The 26,101-nt window shown below is 34.3% G+C and overlaps 1 protein-coding gene across 2 annotated transcripts in view; it reads left to right on the top strand.

Annotated features, from left to right (window-relative positions):
• ZNF385D (zinc finger protein 385D) overlaps window positions 1–26,101 on the top strand; it is a 150,001-nt gene that overhangs the window by 69,651 nt on the left and 54,249 nt on the right. For both annotated transcript variants that reach the window (XM_026050788.1, XM_026050789.1), the window contains one exon: window positions 17,897–18,059. In XM_026050788.1, the coding sequence (XP_025906573.1) occupies window positions 17,897–18,059 (163 nt within the window). The remainder of the gene's footprint in view (window positions 1–17,896; window positions 18,060–26,101) is intronic.

Below are 26,101 nucleotides of genomic sequence, written 5' to 3'. Positions count from 1 at the left end.
CGTGTTTCCCGTACTTCAATGTTAGAAGAAACAAATACAGATTTCAAGCATGGAATTGCACATGCCATTCATTTGACATCAGAATGTGAGTCAGGGTGGAAATATACTCATAGGTCAACACTTTTCCAGAGATGCTGGTTTATAGTATCCTTTGGAGAAAGCAGTAAATAATCACTGAAAGTGATTAGTGCAGAGATTTCTTTGAGATATCTGGCATTAATATCAATACATTGTGGAAAATTTAAAGAGTTGCAAGAGAAACTACATGAGATATGTGATTTTTGGCGTTCTAAAAGCAGATAGCACAGAATATTTTGCACATAGATTGCATATATGAAAAATTTGACAACAACCCAATATTTTTTTTTCTGCCTGGTTGGAAATTCAGTGGCTTCTGTTTTTATAGGCATGCACAGCACATTTTAGAGGGATTACCTTCTGTTTCCTAGACCACAGTTTTAAATGCTGGGACAGCAATATAAATTGTTGTCAAGACCTGTGTCCCTTTTGCGCATATTGGAGACCCATAGCTTTTGTTTTTGACTGTGCTCTGTATTTCAAAAGAATATAATTTAACATAAAAAATAAATAATTTATAAACTATGAAATACAGAAGAGGATTTATGAATTTTCACATAACATATATTTTCTTAAAACATTTTCAGAATACTTAACAGAAAGCAGTGTGAATACAGTGAATTCTTGGTAAGACTGATACCTTCCTCCTCAAAATTCAGTCTCCAGCCACATACAACTGAGGCAGGTGAGGAGATAGTATTTACATACAGGAGCTAGTAGAGTGAAATACTTCCAGCTTCCTGGAAGCTGGAAAAGGCTAAGGAGACATGACCAAAATCCAGGCCTGCTAAACATTGAAGTCAGATTTAGCATATGAACATCATCCTGGAGAAATTAAAGGTTTGACATCTCCTACAAATCATTTGACTTTGCTAGAAATGATCTGTGAATAGGTAAAGCTTCTCTTGGATAGACCTGTTTATAATTTTAAAAAAGATTACTGACCATATTCTGACTGTGGAATATGGAGACAGATTAGTTTAAATGGCTTCTGCTTCTAGCACTGAACTGAATGGTTGCAGTATCTGCCCTTTGGGACTAACTTTTAACTTATGCCTGGCCTCAAATGATCTCAGAACTGCAAAGAGCAGCAAAAGAAAGAGGGAAAGGCTAAGGTGAGAGGATTTACTAAGAAAGTCTGAAATAAAAGTAGTCTCCTTCCTATGTTCGAACATATCCATGCTTGTTACTGTCAAAAATTTCCCTTTTCTCAGAAGTGATTGAATTAGAACAGAGGAATTAACAAGAAAACGGAATTGAAGAAAAAAAAATGCAGAGCTAAATGGTCTGATGGACTGTAGAATTTCAACAGTCTGCTTTCAGTGTCAGGAAAGTGCTTAATGTGAATCACAGAATCACAGAATATTTAAGGTTGGAAGGGACCTCTAGAGATCATCTAGTCCAACCTTCCTGCTCAAGCAGGCACGCCTAGAGCATGTGGCACAGGGTGGCATCCAGGCGGGTTTTGAAGACCTCCAGAGAAGGAGACTCCACAACCTCCCTGGGCAGCCTGTTCCACTGCTCTGTCACCCTACCAGTAAAGAAGTTCCTCCTCACCTGGAGACGGAACTTCCTGTGCTCCAGCTTATGGCCATTACCCCTCGTCCTATCGCTGGCCACCAATGAAAACAGCTTGTCCCCTTGTGAACTCTCTGTCAGTCACTAAGATGACTTCTAGGCAAATAATGTATCTATTTTCAGTGGTTTTAATGATTTGGATTCTATATCTATATTCTTTGCAGTACAGTATTTTCAGGAAGGTTTTATACCTAGTGGTAGGAGGACATAATAGAACTTAATGCAAGTACTACTGTTGGGCAGGTAGTGGCTAACGGGATTTTCTTAGAATGTCTTTGGCTGGAATTGTGGGAATGAAGCTTTAATATGCTTCAACTGTTCTTTGGAAAATACTATTATATAAATGAGGGAATTTGGTATAGATGTATGAAACTATATAAAAAGTAGGGGGAAAAAATTCTCTCTCCCTCTATACCAATTCTTTCCCATGCTGCATTGACAGCAAAGGCTGCTTGTTACAACTGCAAAGACAGAAACTGCTGCTTTGCAACCTACTTGTTGCCCTACACATATATATTTGAGGTATTTTCTACTGATGTAACTAATGTAACTCCTCTTTTGAAACAATATCCTAATTCTTTAATAATGCCTTAAATTAACGTAAAATTGCCCCTGGCCTTGGGTTTATTTGATTATATCCCATTCTATAAGGTACAGAATCTTTTCAGATAATCCTATAGTAAATCTGGACCCTTCCTTCCTTCCTTCCTTCCTTCCTTCCTTCCTTCCTTCCTTCCTTCCTTCCTTCCTTCCTTCCTTCCTTCCTCTCTCCCTCCCGATACCCATGCACTCCTCAGGGTACCCATGACATATTCTTCTCACTGTATGTGTACCGCCACTTCTTGCTGCAATTATATTATTTCCTTTGGTGAGAGGAAACTTAACTCTACCCCATATAAACAAACTCTACTTCAGAACCTCTAGGCCTGGCTTTTTTTTCAGCGACTTGGTACTTTTATCACTCCTTGCATGTTTTTTATTCTCTGAAGACACTGCTATTTCATGTGTAATTCCCAACAGTTGGGAGTCTGATCCTGTAAAGAGATGGAACCCAATATCTACTTTTAAAAGCTTTACATTAGAATAAAAATGCACATATTTGAACTGTACCTTTGAGGGTGTATTGCCTCTACTCATGTTCATGTTTTTGATCTGAATCGAAAATGAAGTCTTTAAAGGTTTAGAATGGCCAAAGGGGACTGACTTCTTTTCAGGAAAGAATCCAATATGGCACTTACACTTCAGTCCCCCATGGCCTTTAAAAACTTGATTATGAATTCAGAACATGTACTGAAACAGAGGCAGTACTCTACTGGTACAGTATGCAAACACTTTAATATATATATAGGTTGATATGGATTTTTTGTATATTATATATATATGAATCTGAGAAGTTGACCTCAAAAATAAAAGTTAAAAAGATAAGGATTTATTCAGTTTGACATTTATATAGGTTTCACTGTGTTATGATAGAGTAACTGCAGGTACAGATGCATAGTAAATTTACAGAGTTCATTTACAGTAGATCTTTTGGGATGAGCATAAATGTTTCTTTTATTCTTTATAAAGGAGATTTTAGAAGGTAATCTCTGAACAGGTTTTATCCTTTCCCTAGCACAGCCTATTTTCTCTGCATCAGTGGACTTGTCATGATAATCAACTTTTTGTCCCAGCCATCAATCACTTCTGATTACAGCTGGGGAGCAGTTCTGTTCTGTTGATCAGCCCATCAGTGCACATAATGTTACACCTGGAGACAAGTGAAAATCATCCCTCTATGGGAGAATCACTTGCCTGAAAGCCTTTTGTCTAAAGTATTTTAATTTACATTTGGAGTCTTGTTACAAACATCAGTGCCTGCTTTGATTTTAAATCTTTGACAAAAATAATAACATCAGTTGATGTTTGCATAGATGAGTAGAAAAACAAGAATGCTTTTCTGTTTTAAATAATAACTTACATTGTAACGTTTTTACTTCACTGTACAAATATTATGATAATTATCATTACATAAATTAAAAATAACTATCAATACATAAATTAAAAATTAAATGGCTATGTGGCACTTCATGAAACATTACTTATTATATGCTAGTCTAGAATTTTTGTGGAAGCTATTTTGCTTTTTTGGCTTTTAATGCACTACTTGACTAGGATGATATGTAGTTGTAGCATTTAATTTATTTGAAGTGGTAGAGTAACAAAATTCATCATAACAAAGTCATTAAAAATTGAAGGTATCTTTCATTTCTTTAAAGGAAATATGGTTTCAATTGTTGTAATTGTTACTGAATGCAACACTTCTTTAAGTAAATGTCTTCTATATATTGAAAGCCAAACATATTTCGTTGCTTGTAATACAGTGTTTTTCAGTCGCCTTGAGTAAGATGAAACTTCAGCTTGTGTAAATGCTTTATTTTTTACTAATAACTTAAATATGACTTTTAATTAGCTATCGGAATAACCAGATGCATTTTAATTTAAGACCATTCTTTTTCCTCCTTCATCTGCTTGCTTTATTGTCTTATTTTCACAGATTCATACTTTCACAATATCAAAAAGAGCTATATAAAAGAAGTCTGTAAATCTGATACTTCAAGGGCTACAGGAGAAAATGTAAATGGAAAAGAAAGTAAAACATGAGAGTTTTGGATAATAAGGATTTGGTTAGCAATCATGGTTCACATAAAAGGTTTAATTATAGCAATAGCTCATTTTCCTATTCCTGCTGGCTATTTTCAGGACAGTGATATATTGCTTTTTTGCAAAAATCCATGCCAACAAATAGAAAGTGTTATGTTTTCATCTTCTGTGAAAGGGTCACCACCTCTTACCTCAGTCTACACAGTGATACAGGTCATAATTTAGATGGAAAATGATATATACAGTAATTTAAAAATGAGAAAATGTTCACTCAGGTGTTTTTTATTCTTTCTTCTTAAACTGATGATAAAAGTACTAAATTGCAGATCAAATAATCATTCCAACAGCTTCTGTTGACTTTAATACCTTGTTTGCCAAATACAGAATTTTATCACTTCTAAGGAGTTTCTCTTTCCAAAGTGACATCCTGTTTATTTTTGTGGTTTAGTAATTAGTAGTATATTTCAGCATTTTTATTTTACATGCTGTCTCAATTTGCACTACCTTTTCTAAGTCTCATCATTTATTATTATAGTGATGTAACAGAAAATTTTATTGTTCTTAACTGATACAATTCCAGTAATATAGCAAGACATAAGGTACTTGTCATTACTTGTTGATTTATTCTCCAACATGATTTTTGTATCAGAATTGCATAATGATAAAAGTCAATTGCAGTAGTAAAAATTCCGAGAAACAGCAAGAAGTAACAATTCAGCAGGAATCACAAGGATTAGAGACAATATTGAATCTGAGGTAAAATAGATTGGGTTAGAGTAATAGTCAGTAATTCTAGTTACTATATTGTCCAAGTTAAGACGGTAAGAAATGCAGCTTTTCAGACTCAAGAGATATGAGAAAGCCAAGGCAGGTTTTTCACCACTGTGTATGAAAGTGTGTATTTTTTAGAGTTGGAGAAGAGGTATAGTTTCTGCACAGCTTTTGAATTGCTACAACTGACTAAAATTCCCTGTTGAGGATCTTGCCTAAACTATAGCAAGTCCTAAATTGGAATATTATCTCCCACAATCCAATAGAAAATGAATGAAGTGGATCAAAGGTAAACAGATCTTTTCAGAAAGCACTAAGCACAAATAGCACTAAGAAAAAGTAGATGCTTTCTCCAGTGACTCTTATTAAAAATGATTTTTCCATCATTCTTGACCATTCTGAGAATGAATATTCAGCTGTGGCTCTGATGACCATTTAATTCCACAATATTTCAGACAGAACCAAAGGCAAAGTCTCTAGAGAAAATGAGCTCAGTCGTTTTTCTTAGTTCTTGCTGAATATTCATTGATATAGATAAACAACCATTAGTCACAAGATACAATGGAAATAATTCCCCAGGAAACATGTTAGTCATATGTTCTGAATTATTCTGCAGTAATTCTTACTGTTTTAATCAGTAACTTACTTACAACTTGCAAAATACTATAGCTCATTTATGCAAGGAGCTTAGAGCTGAAGATCCATGCAGTGTACACGGGTTTACAGATGTATAAAAGGAGATCTTTTCCCCATAGAACATATATTCTAATAAAGCAGAAATTAAACAAGAATGTAAGGTAGGGAAAGCAATGGGGGAACAGCAAATGAATTGAGAAACACTTTCTGAAATCCATTTTAGGGAGGTTTTATGAAGGAGAAAGGATTTGTCAGCAATCATTAACAATCATTTTGTTAATGATTCAAGTTATCAGTTTGCACAGTAGAATATTTGAAGTCAAACTTGGAAGGATGCCTAGGGCCATATGAGAATAAGTGCACTAAGTACATTGTCAGGGTTTGTAGTCTATGCAGTAGATGGTTGGGGTAGATGGATTGTTTTAAGTCATGAGAGAGGGAAAAGATGTTGAGAGAAGAGACAAATAAGCAATATTGAATAACAGATGTAATGATACAGAGATGAATATGTGAAAGAATCATCATAGTTCCTTATTAAAATTTGAGCTATAGTACAGTTTACAGACTGTTGGTAAAGACAAAAAAGCACCGTTTTGAGAAATGGTGATAGGTGGCAGAGTCAACAAAAGGATCCATCCAGGAACTATTCCTGCTATGTGATCATAAAGCTCTTTGTTGAGAGCAAAGGAGAAGCCTAGCACACAGGATCTGAAGATAGAATCCTGAAACCTTGACAGTGCAAAGCTGTTCTGTGACTGACAAGCTTTGTCTTGCAGACTTCCTCTATCTTTGGTTACTTGTGAATCAAAATCCTCTCTGAAGTCACCTTTATGAATATTTTATTGTCCCACTATACTTAAGCCTATATGATAGTAAATATGGATTCAGTCAACTCATTTCTAGAATTTGTGGTAGGTGATAATGCAAAAGCACAATGAGTGGCTGCTTTAAATTTAGATTTTAAAATTAACATAGATAACATGTTTCCCAAACCTTCAGAAAGTCTACTTATATCAAAAAAAAATGATTTCCATATTTCATGAATAGGAAAATAGAGTCAGAGAGTATTCATTTGACAAGGTATAAAGGTAATAAAAGATTTATTGGAATAAGAGAGTATAGCCAGCTACAGTGATTGAGCAAGAAGTTTTAATTCAATCTTGAAACTGTTACAGTCTCAAGAACCTATGTATTTTGCGGGTGTGATTCCTTTTTTCTTACAAAAAGATAGAAGTCCCACCAATCACAAAATGAGAATTATAAACATGAACACTTTTATTCCAGACAAAGTGGTGGGCTTGAATTACAGCTAACAAGTCAGGATTCTGTGGAGCTGGCGGGGGCTAACAGAGGCTTGCTGCACTTTGGCCTGCTCTGTGTAGAAAAGCATGAATTGCCTGCAGGAGAAAGAGGCCTTGAGTGCTTCACAGCAAGCTGTTCTAGTGTACGCAAAGGAACTTTTTTAAATTAAGGAGTAATGTGTTGGCTCTTGATGCTCTTTGGCTGGGGAGAGCAGAGAATCTACTCATAATTCTTTTTTATAAGTACCACACAAGATAAATCTGCAACATGGTGCTTCTATCATTAACACCAAATCTTGAGTCATTTTCTCAGGTTCTTGCACTGTATCCATACATATTTTCAGGCCTACTTAATTAAAGCAGCCAGTTTGGAGTCTGCTAGGCTCTTCTATTTTCTTTTCAATGAACAGAGATGTGATTCAGTGAAGTGGGGAAGAAGGATCAAGGATGTATGCAATCATGTCACTATGTCATAGAACCCTGGAAACTTCCCATACTGAACAGTACTTCCATGTGGGAGGTTGGTGAAGCCTGGCTAACTTTTCGAGTGTGGAGGCTGCCCAGGTAATTACTATAGAGTCCAAATTCCCATGCAATTTAACCTGTAGGCTCTAGCACTTAAGATTTTATTAAGAGTATGTTCACAGCTGGAACAGATTCCCATAGACAATAAATTCTGTTACTGATTCCTGCAATAATAAACTGTGAAATCTAAAGACTACTGGGTCCTCAGTTGTGTTCTGTCTAATAAGGTAAAGAAGGTAGGAGTTCTGTCTTAAAAACATTGAAGAGATTAGACCTAGATTCCAACTGACTGAAAGGGCATTCAGCTGAATCATGTGTAGATTTAATGTGTAGATTTAATGTGTCCTTAGCAGACAACTGATAGTCCTGCTGCCATATTCAGACCAATAAGCCCTTTGGCTTAGCCTGAAAGCTCTCAGTTATACTTTCTAGCCAGTTGTCTGCCTGAAGAAACCTATTAGATTTACCGTGTATAACCCTCAAGGTGCTAATACATCTTAAAACTCTGAGCTGGAAGTAAATATCCGGTTTGTATTTGGAATGCAATGCAGTTTATTTTTAGGAGACTGAAGGACAAAAACACTGAGGCTGAAACTGCATCTGTAAAGTGGAATTGAAGAAGCACTGAATTAAAGATTAAGCCTCAATTCTCTATGAACCGAAAGTGTTGGAAAGAATTAGGGGAAGTTAAATCTTGTCTGCTCTTGGCAGGACTTCGACTGTCCCAAGCTTAGCCGATTTGTCCTGCTTCTCTGTAAATGGCTTTGAAATAATCCTACAGGCTGTCAAATGCTATATATTTCACATGGCATTCATGCATCTGTCCTGTCTGCCTTTAGCATCCTGTTTAGAAAGTGTGACCTCTCAAAGTTTGCTGTCAACAAAGCAGTGCTCTGCCTAGTACCTGACATCCTATTCTCAGCCTTTCTTTGGGGTACAGTGACAGTGCTGTATAGTTATGACTTTTTATTATTTAGCAAATCCTCATGTTATTAAATGTTTGTGATTTCTGTGGTGATAAATCCTCATATTATTAAGTGTTCATGATTTCCCTGGCAATTTTAAGATTTTATGATTTGGCTAGCAGAATAGGTGGCACCCGATGGCGTTTCAGTGGGGTGTATAGAATTCTGGTGAGCATGTCTCGTATGTGCAGGCACAGTGCGGTCTGGAAGCGCCAGACCAACCAAAGGACACTATTTTCTTTAAAAGCCAGGGAAAGACCCTGGAAATGTTTTAGCTACACTGTTTTCTCATGCAGACAACATATGTCATGATCCCATAGATCATAGCAATATGAGTCTGCTAGTACTTCCTATTTGCTGTAACTATTCCATATCTGCATTTGCAACCTTAATGTTCTTTAAAGTCTTTGAGGTATTTTTTTTTTTTTTTGGTCTGAATTTCATTCATGTTGAAATAATTGTCATTCTTTAAATTATGTATGGTGTGAAATACTGTATTTTGGAGATAAATTGGGATAATCTATATGTTTTTATAACATTTTGTTTGTATTTTGAGTATGAGAAGGATTCAGATTTAATTTATCTCCAGGGTGAAAAGCAGGAATTACACTCTAATTCACAATGATAGTTGCAAATTTCCAGTCCATACTGAGAGTTCTAATGGCTAGCTGCTTTCTTCCAATATTTTATTCCCTTAATATCATCATGTAGTGTTTCTTACATGGCTTTATATCTGTCCATAAACTGCTGCACAGGTTTTTGTTATTGTTTGTTTTTTTTTTTTTTTTTTTTTTTTTTTTGGTAATCCAGTAAAACAACAGATTTCCTCTGTAACAAAACTGTGAAAGTATTTGTTAGCTTTATAGCTAGATACTGGATATATGTATTAAATGTAGTCAACATCAAAGCACTGTCCATCTATTAAGATATTATGATGAGACAGCAGCTTGCTTATGGTGTATATATATCCATATATGTATATTTACACATGCCTTTCAGAAACAGATTTGATAAAAGATAAGATAAGATAAAAGAACATTCTCCTGCAGATTTTCAAATGGTATGGTTGTCTCCAGCTGCGTAAGTAAGAATTGGCAGGGGAAGAGCAAGAAAATAAAACCTGATGATGTGAAATTTGTTTTGTTGGCCCAGTCTAAGCTTGTCCACCCTTCTTTAAGGTCTTTTGACTAGGATAAAAATTCTATTTGGTGGTGACTAAGATAAAAACTCTATTGTGATGTGGAACATCACAATATTGCTTTCATTAGCCATGCTAGGGTGAAATAAGTGTCAAAAACAGCTGTGGAGCCAGAATCTCACCCACACAATCTAAAATTATAATGCCTAGTGGGTTTTTTGTTGTTGTTGTTTTTCTTTCAACAATCTGGACCTTGCAATTTCCAAAGGGCAATGGAAACAGTATGGTTCATTGTTTGCAGATTTTGATGTGTAATGAATTCATAGGAGTGAATGTTGAAACAGTTGTAAAGCTTCTGTAGAGATTTGCCAAAATGTCCTTTCTTTGTGAGAAAAAGCAATAAAGTATATTAGCTCTACTCAGAAAATAACTTTCAAATCAATATGCAAGAAGTTAGTAAATAATATGAATGTGAAGAGGGTAGTATAACACATTCTACAATTTAATAAATGGACTAAAGAAAGTTATTATTTTGCAACAGGGCTTCTAGAGTAATTCACTAAGTTCCTATCACGGTTGATTTAAACGTAGATTTCAATAGAGCTTGGAATATTGAAGCAAATGGCTCATTCTTGAAGATCTTTTGTTGTTTTTAACACATTGAATTAGCTCATTACTACTGAATATGTAGTGGAAAATAGCATCTGTTTACACTGTAATAATATAAAAATTACTTAACAGTAACAGAATAAGGAGCAATTTGCAAAAGCTAATCATATTTGTGCACTTGTCTGCAAAAACTAAATTGTTAATACATACCCAAGGGAAAAAGCACTTGCTGTTTTATGCAATTTAATAGTAGTGTTAAGCATAATGTATTAAAAAAAATGGTTTGGGATTCAATTTTAAAAGTTGAAGGAGTATGAACAAAATATCATAGCTAGCCCATACTTTTGCTTAGCACTGTGCTTAGCAGTAATTGAATTTTAGAAAGCATACTGCTTACCACGAGCTAAATGTCCACATACCCTGGATGTACAACACGAGCTTAGAAATCTACCAGGAAGTTTCTATAGTGAGAATTTTATCTCCATTTGTTTAGAAATTTTCAGCAGAACCTCCTCCATTGTGATTAGTTCTGGATTATAACTGCGAACTGAGAATTATCAGAGCAATGAGAGATTGTAAAGGGAAACTGAAAGATTTTCACAAAGTTTAGTTCATCTTCTGAGATGAAATTTAAGGAGACTAATGCTGTTCTTTCACCTCATTGCAAGACAAAAGGATGTCAAATACTTATTTAACTAAACATCACGACATTTTCCTTTTTTCCTTTTTTTTTTTTATTGGTGAACTACTCTCTAGCAATATATGATGGAAGTTATAATGTAATGGCTATCAAACACATCATACACGTCAGGTGTGTATGTGCTCTAAGTGTCCTCTAAAGATTTGGAGGGGTTAAGACTAGCTGATCCCTAGAAATCCCTTCCAAACTCAACCATTCTGTGTTTTTATGATTCTGTGATTCTTATTTTCTTTTTATTCAAAGTAAAAAGAGGACTTGGGAACCTCTGCAACTTTTCTTCCTGAAATAATTGTTTCCTGTTAGCTTTTCCTTAGCCCTACTTGACCTCTTTGTGACAGATTTACCTGTTCTAATGTGCAAAATTTTTACTCGGTCTAAAAATATTATGTGCAAACTTGCAGTGTTTCTCACCTAATATTTTCATCACAAGAAATGTTCAGAGACTACTGCTCTATTCTAAACCTGTGTCTCAATACAAAATGTACCCTTTGAAAATAATTTTGTGCTGTTCTTTATGAACATGTTTTCATACACCTGTTTGTGGGAATGGCAACTGTTAAATCATTTTTTTAATGATAAAAAGAAGAGATTTAAAAATGCTCTATTATGTACTATGCTTTTATGTGTTCTAATTCCACATTAATTCTGGTGGTATGAGTTCTTCTTGATTAGTCATGTCATCAAATGTCCATTGCTAAAATTTAGAGAAGTCTTTTATTCCACAAAAGTGTTGTATAGAGTCTGCATTTCTACAGGTGGCAAGATCATGTCTGCAAGGTTAAATTAATCTTCTCTTAAACTGCTGTTCTTCTTTCAGAGCAATCCATTACTGTCATTTGGTAGACCTGGATGAAAATCATAAATGTTACTGACTTAATTGTATTAATTTACATATATCAGATCTCTGTGATGTTTCCATTTTCATCTGAGTTACACTTACCCTGATGGGAATCCATATGAAAGAACGATAATAAGCAATAAATAGGTACCAGTATGTTATTCTGCATAGCTATAATGGGAAGTTTTATGCTCCAAGCAGTTTGTAGTCTCAACATTCGATATTAATGCTGTTTGGAAATCTCACTTATCCATAATCTCTGCACTAACAGTATACATAAGCCATGAAATAGTATGTCTTAGGCTTCAAATCAGAACAGGCTCTACATCCATCTTGTTTTACTTTTTTTATATGGTAGGCCATATAATTTCATCTAGTTCTTCAAGTTTTGAGCCTATGTATGACTAAATGAGACAAGAAATATCAAAGTCAATATGATTGTACCTGAAATACAAAGCACTTCTGATGTACATATCCAAAACATGTAAAAATATAATATAGCTTACTGATTTCAGAGGTATTGCCAGTAAGGTAACAGGAGAATTACAACCATTTACAACACAACATTTACAAATACAACATTAATGTTTTGATCAATGTAAAAAAATATTTTCAGATTTCAGCATAAAGTGAGATAGACAGAACAAATCTGAAAAAATATAACTGTAGAGAAAACAGTAAGTAAAGTCAGAACATTCTCGTTGTGTTTTGCATACTGCTTTGAATCCTTAATCATGGCTTCCTATAGAGATCCTTACAGATAGCTTAAAGAACATATTATTGCACCAGTCTATTTGCATTAGTAAATACACCTCATTTTTCAGTCTAAGTGCAAAATATAAAGTTCATTTAACTGAGTAAAAAAAATCAGAAAATTAATGTTTTTCTGAAGATAGTCAAAAGTGAAATTTAGAAAATTTCAGTGAACTACAGTATTGAAAATGTAGTTGCAATGGAAGTATGAAGACTGTACATAATACCACAGTGAAAATTCTATATTTACTCTATTTTGTCTATTCATGTATACAAATTGTATTAATTTATATGAAATTTCAAATATAAACTTCAAATTTTATTGAACTATTCCTTTTTAAGCACTTTTCAAGGTTCTCTAGTCTCTATGTAATTTTTGTAGCATTTTTATATCTCATCACTATTCTTTGAGGCTTTCAGTCAAAAAAATCCCAAACCTAGAATTCAATGAGATTGCTATTATGAATGTACACAGACAAAAGAACTGGTTTCCTTAGCAACAGAAAGCAGGTGAAAACACTCAAATGAGCTACAATAAACCCACCCACTCAGGTTTCTTTAATTATCAGTTCACAGGGATTCAAATGTCCTACACCTAGTCAATATGAAGTTCACCTGTGAGCTGAGTCTTTAGGCAAGCAGGCAGATATATAGATGTACATGAACAGTCTCAAATCCAATTTTCCAATGTGAACTGTGGCAGAGATTCAAAAACGCCCTGGCTGTATGTGCATTGCTGTTATTCTTTCTTAGATGACTTCAAAAAAGACTCACTGACCTTTTCTGACTGTTCAGAAAATTGCTGTTTTTAAAGCAGATATTTTACATTGAACAGCACCCTTTGTTTTTAAACAACATATAACATGGATAACCCTGGATGATGAATTACTTTTACATTAGAGAGTAAATTACAACCATATTGTATTCAGAGTGGGAGTTTTCTCTTTTGTTTCATGATTAGTTTGTATGTCAACATCTCCCTTTTCAGTTTTCCAGTATGGACACAGCACTCAAAAGCTGTTTATTTACCCAATGAATAAAAGGCATGTGAGGATCTTTACTGCTAGTGGAGAGAATCTGGGTTATGCTTTTTCTAAAATTTAAGGACATATATACTTTGCTTAAATTCTCAGTTCCACACATTTCAGTTCCAGATTCAAAACTGGAGGCATGCAGTTTATATTTTCTAAGCTGAATTAATATATTGTGAGTAAATTATTGTGAGTTACACGTAACGGTGCCTATAGTTTAATTTTCTTCTGTCTCATTCTAAAATTATTCTGAGATTAATCACGAATAAGTTTTACTTTTTCTTGAAACTCTGACTACAGTAAGATTTTCCATAGGGAAAATAAATAATGATGCTTGAATGTATTAAGCAATCCATTGCTTAATATACTACGCATTAGATTAAATATAACAATAATAATATAAATATTAAAGTTAATTTTGTTGACTGTACCAATTTTCAAAAGAAAATATTTTCTCAAAGTTCTTTTAATTGAACTTTGTCAAGCAATGAACTTCTGTTTAAGTACTGTTGTCCTTAACATTAGAAAAATGCAGATATGGGAAGAAACAAGCTACTTGAATTGTCTTCCCTTCAGCATATGTATTTTGATGCTGCATATATCTCCTTGGAATACAGTTTGGAAAGCACTGTAACTATTTGTACTTTTTTTGTACTTGGCCTGGCTTATTTCATGTAATGCAACACTCCATGGCATCCTTCAGTAGAAGATGCATGGTATTAGAGATACCGTGCTATGTGACAAGACATATCAAGTCTGAGATTTTGGTCTTCTATAACTGATCAAAACAAAAAACGTTTTCTTGGCAGACAGTAAAAGCCATTTTCTTTCTTCAGCAGATCTTTCTAAATTCAAAGATCTGCAGCAAAGTTTGAAGATTTCCTTTCCACAATAGCAGGAGATGAATTTAGTGTAGGATTGATGATTCTAGCATAGGAATGGGTCAATGCAATCTTTCAAAACGTGATGCAGATGGTACATTGCATTTGATGCAGTCTCTCACCATTGCACAAATAACTCTGAGGAGCATAAACATAGGGAAGTAGATGGAACGCCCTTGTTCGTGCACAAGGAACTAGTGAGCTCAGAAGTCACTCTTCCTGTCTAGTTGTTAGGTCTCAGGGTGTATTGCAGAGTGTGTTGAATTAATGCTGTAAGAAAGAGAAGTTTTTGTTTTGTTTTGTTTTGTTTTCCAGGGAGAGGAAATTGTGTACCTGGGAGTGAACTTGCTGAGACATTTATTTTCTTCTACCATGATAATGGAGAAATATATAATTTTTTTCTCTATTGGAAGATCCTTTTCACTATTGCTGTTACTCAGGGAAAAGGGTAAATTGATTAGCTGGGGGCAAAAGTTTTATCTCAAAATGAAAAGAATCATATTATGCACATCGTTCCTGTTTTATATCACAGATGCATCGAAGTCCATTATGCAATTAGATCTCTGGCTCTTTATTACAGACCGATGTTGAAAACAACTGTTTCTTGCAATTCTACATGAAGTTCAGGAATAATTGCATTTTATTATCTTAGTTTTTAAGCAAAGTAAATGCCATTTAAGTTGTGAGTCTTGTTTTGATTCTCTTAGGGCTTTCAGATGTCATTCGGTGAGGTGGTAGTTTATGTTGACATGCTGAAAAGATGTTTATAAATATTTTTACATTTCCTCCATCCTATTTTTTTTGTGAGAAAAGGCAATTACATATTTTATTTTGTTTTGTTTTATTTTATTTTATTTTATTTTATTTTATTTTATTTTTGAATTCCAGTTCATTTGTAAAAGTTTAGTGTCAGATAATTTGGAGCTGGTTAAATTCTTAGGAGCAAGCTGTCCGCTCCCATGTAGAATTACCATTAACTTGCCAGTGTGGTTATCTGGAAATAAGCTTAGATGGCTTCATATTACCACAGAGAATGGATGTTTAAATTCTGAAATAACAAAGGCATAAATAATTTCTCTAGGTAGCAACTGGGTAAAGTAGCAGCACTCTGGGAAGTGAGTAATGAACAACTATGTAGCAGCCATTGTAAATTTCAGAAATGTGTTTCTACTTTGGAGCAATTTCGTTTATGTATTTCAGAACACTGAAATTTCTGTGTAGGGCCTCATCGTGTATGTGCATCCACCAATGCTTGAATCAAGATTTGTGGAGGTGTAACCAGGCAAATTTGGAGGCAGGAGTACAGGATATGAGAGATGCATCTGAGATGCTCTACTGAGATGTCGTTGAAGAATGTTTGTGTGTTGGACTAACACCAAAATTAAATAATCTAGTGTTAAGGATCATATTCTGGCTACCTTTCTCGTATCTGAGGAATGACACTATTAGTGATAGAAAACAAGTAAAAATAAGAATCTGGAGCTGACTGATAATTAAATTTGGCTATAAACTGTAAAAATAGCTTTGACATGACCATGTCATAAGAATGTTTTGTAAAATGTCATTTTTAATGCTTCCTCGTAACTTGACACTGGCCTTTCAGTTTAACAATAATTAACATTTCTTGACTGTTTGTATTTGGCTTACAGTATGTCTCTTGATGTTATGTGTTGGGAATTGTAAAAGGTTCATGATTGTGCTGTTCTTGTTCAAGTTGTTTCTAATTAAAATCTTCACTATCCAGTGTTCTTTCAATAAGGGTACCAAGGACAACATTTACATTATTTTATAGACACAGAAAATGGCTTTTCAAGCAAACTGAATGATGCGTCTAAATATATGACACCATGTATGTATATCTATCTACCTCTGGGAACCTTGAGCTTTCCAAATCTCCAGCATTTGGGAGGAATCATGAGTTTTCATGAATGCTGAATGCCATGAATCTCGAGATTAAATAACATACACTCTTACAGTGGAATTTCCTGGAATTTCCCCTCCCACAATATCCAGCACAGGGCAATATTAAATACAGGTCTAATGACTAACAGATGCTAGAATATGCAGGAGTCTTCTACCTGCAAGTGGCTTAATGAATTGAGTGATTTGTCCCTTAGCCATTAAATTCCTTATGTGTTTGCTGCTGCTTCTAATTCCATAACAGCACGTGTTTACCTTATATGTTCTCTCTAACAGTCTGCTATTGTTTCCATTCCAGAAAAGGAATCTTGATCAATGTGGGGGTTTCTTGGACTGCTCAGCATAGTTGGTCTTTTACTTCTTCAGTTCTCTAATAGCTAAATTTTGAGTATTTTGAGCTGTAGAGACGTAAGAATCTTTCCTGAGTAAGAAAATAGTTGATTTCAGTAGTTTCAAGTTCAGCAACAGAAATATAAGGAATGTATCAGGTTTTGATTTATTAAGTGGAAGACTGTCTTAAACAACAGGAGCTTAAATAAGATAAGATGATACTGGAGATACTGATGTCTGAATATCTGTTAAGTCCAGATTTTTTTTGTATGAAATGTAATCTTATACTTCACATATTCTTAAAATTCACTTGCAACGTAAATTAAATGAATAAATGTTGCTATTAACTCTAAAAGATATAAAGATACTTTCAGTGTAGTATATAAATCTCAGTATCAGCACACATACCTATTTTAGCTTAACTGGGTCAAGTAGACAAAATACATTTGGCACTGTGACAGGATGTGTTTAAGGTTCCTCCTCTGAAAGGATACTCCTTGCTTTGAATTGCAAACACCATACTTTGTAGAAGGTAGACTTCAGTAATGCTTTTTCTAAAACCTAGATGATTGCATGCCTGACTCAAAATTCAGTTGTATCTTTGGTGAGGAGCTTTTAGGGGCTTATACTATATTTTAATTTTTTTTTAATTTGAGTTTAATTTGAGTCTTTGGGGTTTCTTTGTTTTGTTTCTTTTTTACTGCTAGTCTTTGCTTTCTATCTGGGAAGTTCTTGATTCTGTTGCTGAAAGAAAACTATTCCTTGAAGGAAATTTTGACAAAATCTGCAGTGGTAGACATTGGATAACTGCAAAATTAATGCGACAAAAGTGCTTCCGTCCCTGTCACCTGAGATCTTTCTTTCTTTTGCTTTCTTTTTCTTTTTTTCTTTTTTTTTAAGCAAAAATGAAGAAGTTCTTAATAGAAGAACTTATATATATATTTTAAGCATGGTTGAATAAACTAACATTGGACTGATAATAATATACTGTTATACGGTTATTCACTCCATCTCTCAAATTAGAATTGCTTGATTATTGTTTCCTAAGCATCATTCTAAATATATATTTCAGCTTGGCCACTACTTGCATAATGTCAATGGTACCCATTATTGAAAGGTAGTCTGTATTTGTAGTAATACAGAGAATGCCAGTTTAGAAATGAGCCTGATTGCATGGTTCATTTTGTTCTCCTTTGTAGAGCCAGGCTGCGGCCCACTACAAAGGCACTAAACATGCCAAGAAGCTCAAAGCACTGGAAGCCATGAAAAATAAGCAGAAATCTGTTACTACCAAGGACAGCGCAAAGACTACCTTCACTTCCATCACTACCAATACCATCAATACCAGCTCTGACAAAACAGGTTAAGCAATAAACTTTGTTGAGTTCTTTTTCTTGTTTAATTCCATGTCTGTTTGGTTATGTGCTTGCCACATTGATTCATGCTTGATCCATCTTTCTGTGCAATATTGCTTTTTTTTTTTTATTCCTTTCAATATGCTAGTGAGAGCAAGAGAGTTATATAACAATTTCTCTTTGTGAAAAGAGGCTTGTCATTCTTTTAGGACAAAAGCAATACTTGTGACGACTAATTTTTTATAGTAGCAGAACTATTAAATATCATCTAATCTAAGCCTCAGTCTATATGCAGTATCTCTGTATAAATAATTGCACGTGGCACATTTAACCACAAACAATGCAGCAAATTTCACTAATTATTCATAGAAGCCTTTTACAAGACCATTGTCAGTAAACACTAACTTTCATAACTTACAAGCATTGCACTATTTTTTTTTTTTTWAATGGCTATCGCATGGTTTTGAGCTGGAAAATAGCCCTATAACCTCTACTCCACATAATCAGGTAAGTGTAATGAATGCCAATGATCCTACTTAAATGAGTCTTTATAATGAATTCACAGCCTTTAAGTTATTGTGTGGGTAAAAGGTATTTCTTTGCAAATAAAATCATCGTGAGTATTTGGTGAAGTCAACAGGATGTGATTAACTTGTCATGTAGCTGTGTGGCTATTGTACTGGAAATTTCAAAGGATGGCTGTAGGTTCACAGAAAGGTGTGATAATGTCACAAAAAAATGATCACTCTTGTGAATCTCTGTATGAAGATACAGAGCTTGCATATTTAGTCATAATTCCCCATCAGCCCCCAAACAGGCCAAAAATGAGAAAAAAAAAAAAAAAAAAAAAAAGAAAAGTGAAAAAGCAGAGACCTTTCTACTGATGCTAACAGCTGCTTATTCTTCTGATTCAGTAAGTTCACTCTAAATAGAATTGCAATTGCTATTACAAAGTAATAAAGAAGTATCTTCCTGTTATGGGCAGTACTTTCTTTAAGATGTATTTTTGCTATCTTTCTTGCAGACAGATACTCCCCTCCCCCCCCGTCTCTTTCCCTCTCTCTCCCTCTCACTTTTTCCTTCTCTCTAATATGTTTTAAACTTCTATTATAGACAACTTTTTTTTTGAGATCTAGATCCTAACAATAATAATTGTTTTAAAAAATAATCGTTACAATAACTTTGGATTTGTTAGAAAAAATACTCTTGAAAATAATCCAAGCGCTTTTGTTTCTGATGTCTCTTGACATGAGAAATGTCAAGAGTTATTTATAAAAATATATATGTTCATAAATATGAAATTCTCCTTTCTTCTCCTTTTCAGTTGTTCTCTACCTCACTTATACTCCCTCCAAATTTCAAAAGCAAAATGCATTCTTAAAACCAGAATAACATAAGAATATAAAGCACTCTGGTGGCCTTTTGGAAATGATGGCCATAAAAGTCAAATATTCTGGTAGTAATAAGTCGTTCAGAGGGAAAAGTTGTACTGAAGAATATAATTCATTAACTATTCAGAAATAACTACTGTTATCAATTCCCTGAACATGTGGTCATTTGTAAGGAAGCTTTTTCTATAGTATTTCAAAGCTGTGGACTGAAGACTAATATGTGATTGCAAATAGGCTGAGAATAGGTTCACGTCATGTTCACATCAATTGCCATTCATCATGTATAACAGTGGTTAAATGGAGGGTTACATGTCAGTCACAGCACATTGAGCAGGATTTCATCTAGCTGGTTCTGCGTACCTTTAACAGCTCCAGCAAACAAAAGGAAATCTGCATTCCATGCAATAAAGATTATGAAAAAGACTACCCAATACACAGCTTGCAGCAAATTGTCATGTTGTTTATTGTGTAAGTATTGTGCTAGTTGTGGTGCCTGTGCTGTTGCAATAAATAATGAAGAATATGCAACCTCCAATATATTGAGACTCCCTAAAGTCTCAAATAAGTGATTCCTGGTGGTTAAACTGTATTTGTTAAGGAAAAAATGAGAAATATGCAGTCATTTTCCTCATTCTGTGAAGATCACTATTTCTTGCTCCTCTAAACAACCTTTAAAATTATTTTTAATGAAAAAAATCATTAAATTGAATGAATTGCCTTAAAAACTCTTTGGAGGAATGAAGTATCATGAAAAATTATATTGACTATCACAGAATAGCAAATATAATTCCCAACATGCTGGAACTTTGTTGTTGCTTGGTTTATCTACCTGTCTCTTTTCATCAGTATTGTTATGTGATATCTGTAGTCACTCAAGTTAGGAAAAAGGAAGCATGACCATTTCAAAATAAAGCCTTCTTTATAATAATGTACAAGCCAGCTTTCAATATTTCTTGCTTTTCCAGTTCAGGGTGCTAATAAAAGTTTTTTCACCATATATTAACATAACTGCATGCTTATTTCCTGATAAAAAGTTGTTAAAGGTACCTTCGGTAGAATTGGGTTACCTTTAACCAAGTTATATTCTCCTCATGAAGATCCTTTGCAAATTTGGCTGTAAATAGAGATGCTTTAGGTGCTTTTCAGAATATATTGGGATATTATGTTTTCTGTTGTACCAGCTGTATGTCCCTACATTTAAGTTTTTCTAAATCTAGAGTGTCCAAGATGCATATCAATGTAAAATGTATATCTACATATAGTTATTGTATATGTCTAAATACTGATTCTCAGAAGTTGTTTGAAGCTAAAAATGACTTTCCTAAGATGTGGGACTGCCTGTTTTTGTTGTTGTTGTTGTTGTTGTTGTTGTTGTTGTTGTTGTTTGTTTGTTTATTTGGGTGTTTTTTTTTTTTTTTTGTCTTGGCATTTGCAAAGTAGCTTTTTCTTTCTTAAATTCATAGGTCACCGCCTTGCAAATTTTTGGTGCATTGATTCTTTTTGCTTTGTTTTGAATTCAGGAGAGGATTCAGCATAAGTTAGATCTTTTGCTGTCAGCAAAGAAGAAAAATTAGACTAGAGGAGAAAAAAAGTCATTGGCAGATGTTTCTAGGACAAAGTAGTGTTACTTTTGAATGTTACGCAGTATGTCTTAAAGTCTATGTACTTAAATGCAATGAACAGTTCTTAAAAAAAGAGAAAAATGAACAAAAATGTGTGTAACGAGGCATAGAGACTATTAATAGTTACTACAGTCCTACTGGCAAAGAGACTCATATACTGTGAGAAAACAGAATACTAGCCACTATCCTAAGAGCTTACAGTCTTCACACAAGATGAGAGACAACTTATGGAGATATACAGTGTTATTGTAATTCTAAAAGGTGTTTTGAAAGAACAGTAGCATAAGCATGTTCAAATGATAACAGTATCACAAAAAATGAAAACCCTGAAGGATGGATTAGAAGGTGAAAGAGGAAGTTTTTTTTCCAGATATTGAAAATATGTGTATGCAACAGCATGGGATAAAGCATAAAATTTTCTTACTTGACTTCACTGGCACATTTGAAAATTATTCTCTGCTTATACAGCTGTTTTATAACATTCCTTAGAGAAATGAGAGGAGGAGGAGGCTGGTACTCATGTTTTTGGGTTTGGAGGTACTGAAAAAGAAAGTCAAATTTATATCACAATGTAAAGTGAAAAACTAGATTCTGGAGAATATAGGAAAATAAGTTTTATATGATATGAAAAGCATTAAGAGGCTCTAGGATTTGGGGTATGTGTTGGAACTGATATCAGCAAGCTTCTATCAACCTGTAAACAAACAGACCTTAATTTCTTAAGGGTTCTTGAGAGTAAGTGAGAATATGTTAGATGTTTTTTTCTTCTTCCTTCTTCTTCTTCTCCTTTATATCAGAAAAAAAAAATGTCAGGATATTGATAGCCAGCAAATGAAACATGCTCCTGAAATAACAAATAATTTCAGTCCAGCTGTCATAATTCTTAAAGACTTTCAGGACCTTGTCCATTTAGAGTCTGAATATCTTCACAACCCTTTGGACGACCTCTTCTGTTTTTGGCCATCCTTACAGCAAAAAAAAGAAAGCTTTTTATTATGTTTAAGTGAAATTTATTGTATTTCAGCTTGTGCACATTGCATCTTGTCTTTTCTTTGGGCACTACTGAGGAAAGTCTGGTTCTGTCTTTTTTACTCCCTCTTGATGAGGTATTTATATTCATTTATAGGATCGCCCAAGCCTTATCTTCTCCATGCCGAACAATCCCTGCTCTCTCTGCCTCTCCTGATATGTCAGATGCTCCAGTCTCCTAATCATCTTAATAACTCTTTGCTGGACTTGCTCCAGCATATTCATGTCTTTCCATGTCTTTCTTGTCCTGGGGAATCCAGAACTCCAAATGTTGTCTCATCAGTTCTGAGTAGTGCAGAAAGGGTCACCTACCTCAACCAGTGGGCAGTGCCCTTCCTAATGTAGCCCAGGATACTGCCAGCCACCCTTGCTGCAAAGACACATTTCTGGCTCACATTCAACTTATCCAGCAGGACTCATGGGTCCTTTTATGCAAAGCTGCTATCCAATTTCCAACATGATATCGGGGGTACTTTTTCCCTAGATATGGGACTCTGCATTTCCCTTTGTTGAAGTTTCCTTTGTGAAGTTCCTTTCTTTCCATTTCTCCAGCCTTTTGAAACCCCTCTGATCGACAGCACAGCCCTCTGGCATATCAGCCAATCCTCCCATTTTTTTATCGTACTCAAACATGCTGAGAGTGAACTCTGTCACATGATCCAGCTCACTAATGAAGAGGTTAAACAATGTTGACCACAGTACTAAACGTCTGGACGTCACTACTAGCAACAGGGCTGGAACTGGACTTTGTGACACTAATCAAAACCTTTGAGCATTGCATTTTTCTTATTATCCTTTATTGTTTAGTAAAAATAAAAACTGAGAATGTAAATATATATGTATATATATTGCTCTAAAAAAATAAGACAACTAAAATAGAAATGAGTAAGACCTATCCAGATCTCTACATTCAGCTAATGCRTTGCTTTAATAGGTTTGTACTGTTTCCCATCAGGCAAATCACACTGAATTTATGTAAAAATGTATTTTACATGCAACTAAAATATGAAAAACATCATTCATGTGACCTGATTGAATTGCAAAGCTCTTTTTCTCTCATTTTAAATTGTTTCTTTATGTCTTACTGCAAAAATACATGACAAATTCAGCTTTATTTTCATACCCATTATTTTGAGAACCATACTACTCTTTTTACATTTACTTCATGGTCCATTGTCTTTTTGTATTATGCTTTTTAATAATTATATAGTGCATTTTATTAGATATGCAACATTTAACTGTGCTTCTGGGAGATGTCTCAATGATTCAACCATCCATAGATAATGGGGCTGTAGCAGATCCACTGCCTTATTGGGGCTCACACTGAAGCTGTAGATACCATGGAGTGCAAATATGAAGTTGCTTAGTATTATTGAGTAATACTTATTGAGATGCTATTTGAAATTTTTTTGATGACTGGTAGACATGTTTTGATGACATGGTAGACGTATATTGATGTTAATTGCTCTGGCAATCTTATTGTCAGGCTGAGTGGAGATGTTATCAATGGAGTCTTGGGCTCGATTTATCTCAGTCAGTTATCTAAAATAGATCAAATGAATGAAGAAGATCCTAAGAGAGAATGTGGCTCTGTATTTGATTATCAAGAAATCCTGTGCTGACAAGGTCAGTTGTAGATTGGTACACTGTGAATGCTTAAAGTTAGCAGAGAAAAAATACACTTTCAGTGACCAAATTGACTTTTCTTTCAGTGTGTTCATTTTTTTTTCCCCACAGATTATGATTTAACAGAATTATGAATTTCCTTAGAGAATTTCACACTTGACATTCAAATTTTGAATTATGTTACTTAATTCTGCGTGGTCATATATCTGATAGTACTGTTTGTGTCTACTAAGTTAAAATTTGCAATAAATTTTGGTGTGTCTTCTGAATTTATTATTGATGAAAAGAGATATTTTCTTAAAAAAAAAAGGTGACCCTTTTTCATCTCAAATCTTCATGGTATTGGAGAAAAAAAAAATGTGTTCTAATAAAATTAGGCTGCTGGAGTATATATTGTTTACTATTAAAACCTAATTTCATCTTTCTTTTAACAAGCTCAAACATAAATGTCCACTGTTAGAACATTGTTTGTGTCTGCTTGCATCTCATAAAGATGCGAGAGATTCTTCACTGCTAATCAGCTCAATACTTTAGTTACAGTTCAAAACTTCTGCTGTGAATTGTAGACAAAAGCCTTCAAATTTAATGCAAATAAAAGCAAATCTTTATAAAGGGAAAAAGATAAAACTGACTAGTACAACAGTATTTTCTTTCAATGTGTACATTTAAACAATTTTTTTTTTTATTTTATCTATATGAATACATGTGTGTTTGTGAAGCATGTATGTGTATTTGCCCTTTTCTGTTTGAGACAGTGATTGACTGTTGTTTCATCCAGTGTGGTGGATGAGCACACCTTGCTTCCTTTCTGCTGTGACTTATTTAAACCCATGTACACTCTAGCTGTATATATAAATATATTTGTGCAGTTCCTGATTCTGTTCCATAATGGAAATGAATTTTAAACAATTTGAAAATGAAAATCACTTTCCTCTTATCTCTGCCTTCATTTTATCTCCATTTTCATTTAATCTCCCTTACATTTAGCTTTTGATCTTAATTTCTTTTTTATTATAAACACCAGTTTCAGTAATGGCTAAATTTTGCAGTTTATCAAGTTTTCCAAGTTTATTAGGAATTATTGGATTATTTTCAGTGCTCCTTAGCAAAGCAACCCTATCCTATCATTTACCCATTAAGTTATATGTTTAATCCTTTGGTTTTAGTAGAAAACCACACTAATTTCTTAAAATGGCATATTCGTTAGCATTTTCATAGATTTTCTTATGATCTTTGTAACTTAAAGAAGTTCTCTTTCTAATGATGATATATTGATGCTCGTTTTCAAAATTTACAATATTCTGTTTTAATATTCCATTATTTCTACAGAAAAAAACTCAGTGATCTTACTGTACTTAGTGGCATCAGTATATATATATGTATATATATAAGTGTACTCTTATTTGGACATATAATTTCTTTAGATCATTTCAGCATTGCTTGAGGCACGGTAGGATTAAAAGGCTAATTCTGCATTTAGATATGTGAGATCATGTATATAAATTGATTTCGTTTACAACCAGTGTTTTAGTGCAGATAAAAATGTAACTGTGACCTTGAAGTAAGCATTTACTGTGATCGTTTATAAGTATTTAAATTTCATACTAACTCATTTCTTGAGCAATTTTAGGTTAAGGATTCCCAAGTTGTGAGTATGAAATAATAAATGAGGAGTAATTGCTTAATGATTGACACCACACAGGTGGATTTCAAAGGCAGGTATGGGACTTCATTGTCCACTTCTTCATCCCTTAATTCTGAAAATTCCTCTCCTTTTGATTTTATTTGAAGGACAAATCTTTAAAGGAAACTTTACTCTGAAAGATATATTCTCATAATATATCCATCATATATCCAAGATACTGTTGTCATTTTTTTGGAAGTTATATATTACTGATACAACTCTAAGTTCTTCTTGCGGTTTGATGGGGTGGAGATGGAAATTTACTAAGAGGTGAATCCCCTTTCATTCCAGCCAGTCCTCAAAGATTAGAGGAACTGGGGGTGGATGAACTCATTCTCTTAATAGGGATACCAAATACCATGGTAACTATAGACCTGACTCTAGCAGTACCAGGTTCATGAACAACCTGTTGACTGTAGTTCCGATTGCCTTCAAAATAAGTAGTTGAGTTCACAAATAGCACAATTTATTCAAAAGCAACATTTAGAGAAGAGGTTTTGGATGTCAGTATAGGAAATTCTCTACTACAGTGTGAGGTTCTTAGCTAGTGCTTAGTGCACAAATGTGCAATCATCACTGACCCCAGAATATGAGAGAGGACTCTCAACCTTGAGGAGTCTCCTCAGGTAGTGTCCTGACTGGAGGAGAGGAAAGCCTGTTGACTGATTGAGAAGTTCCTTCCTTCCTTCCTTCCTTC

This window comes from Nothoprocta perdicaria, unplaced genomic scaffold (assembly GCF_003342845.1).
Source record: "Nothoprocta perdicaria isolate Ctin4 unplaced genomic scaffold, notPer1 scaffold_70, whole genome shotgun sequence".
Lineage (NCBI taxonomy): Eukaryota > Metazoa > Chordata > Aves > Tinamiformes > Tinamidae > Nothoprocta > Nothoprocta perdicaria.
The sequence above is the reverse complement of the archived record's forward strand: the minus strand, read 5'-3'. Positions and strand labels throughout refer to the sequence as shown.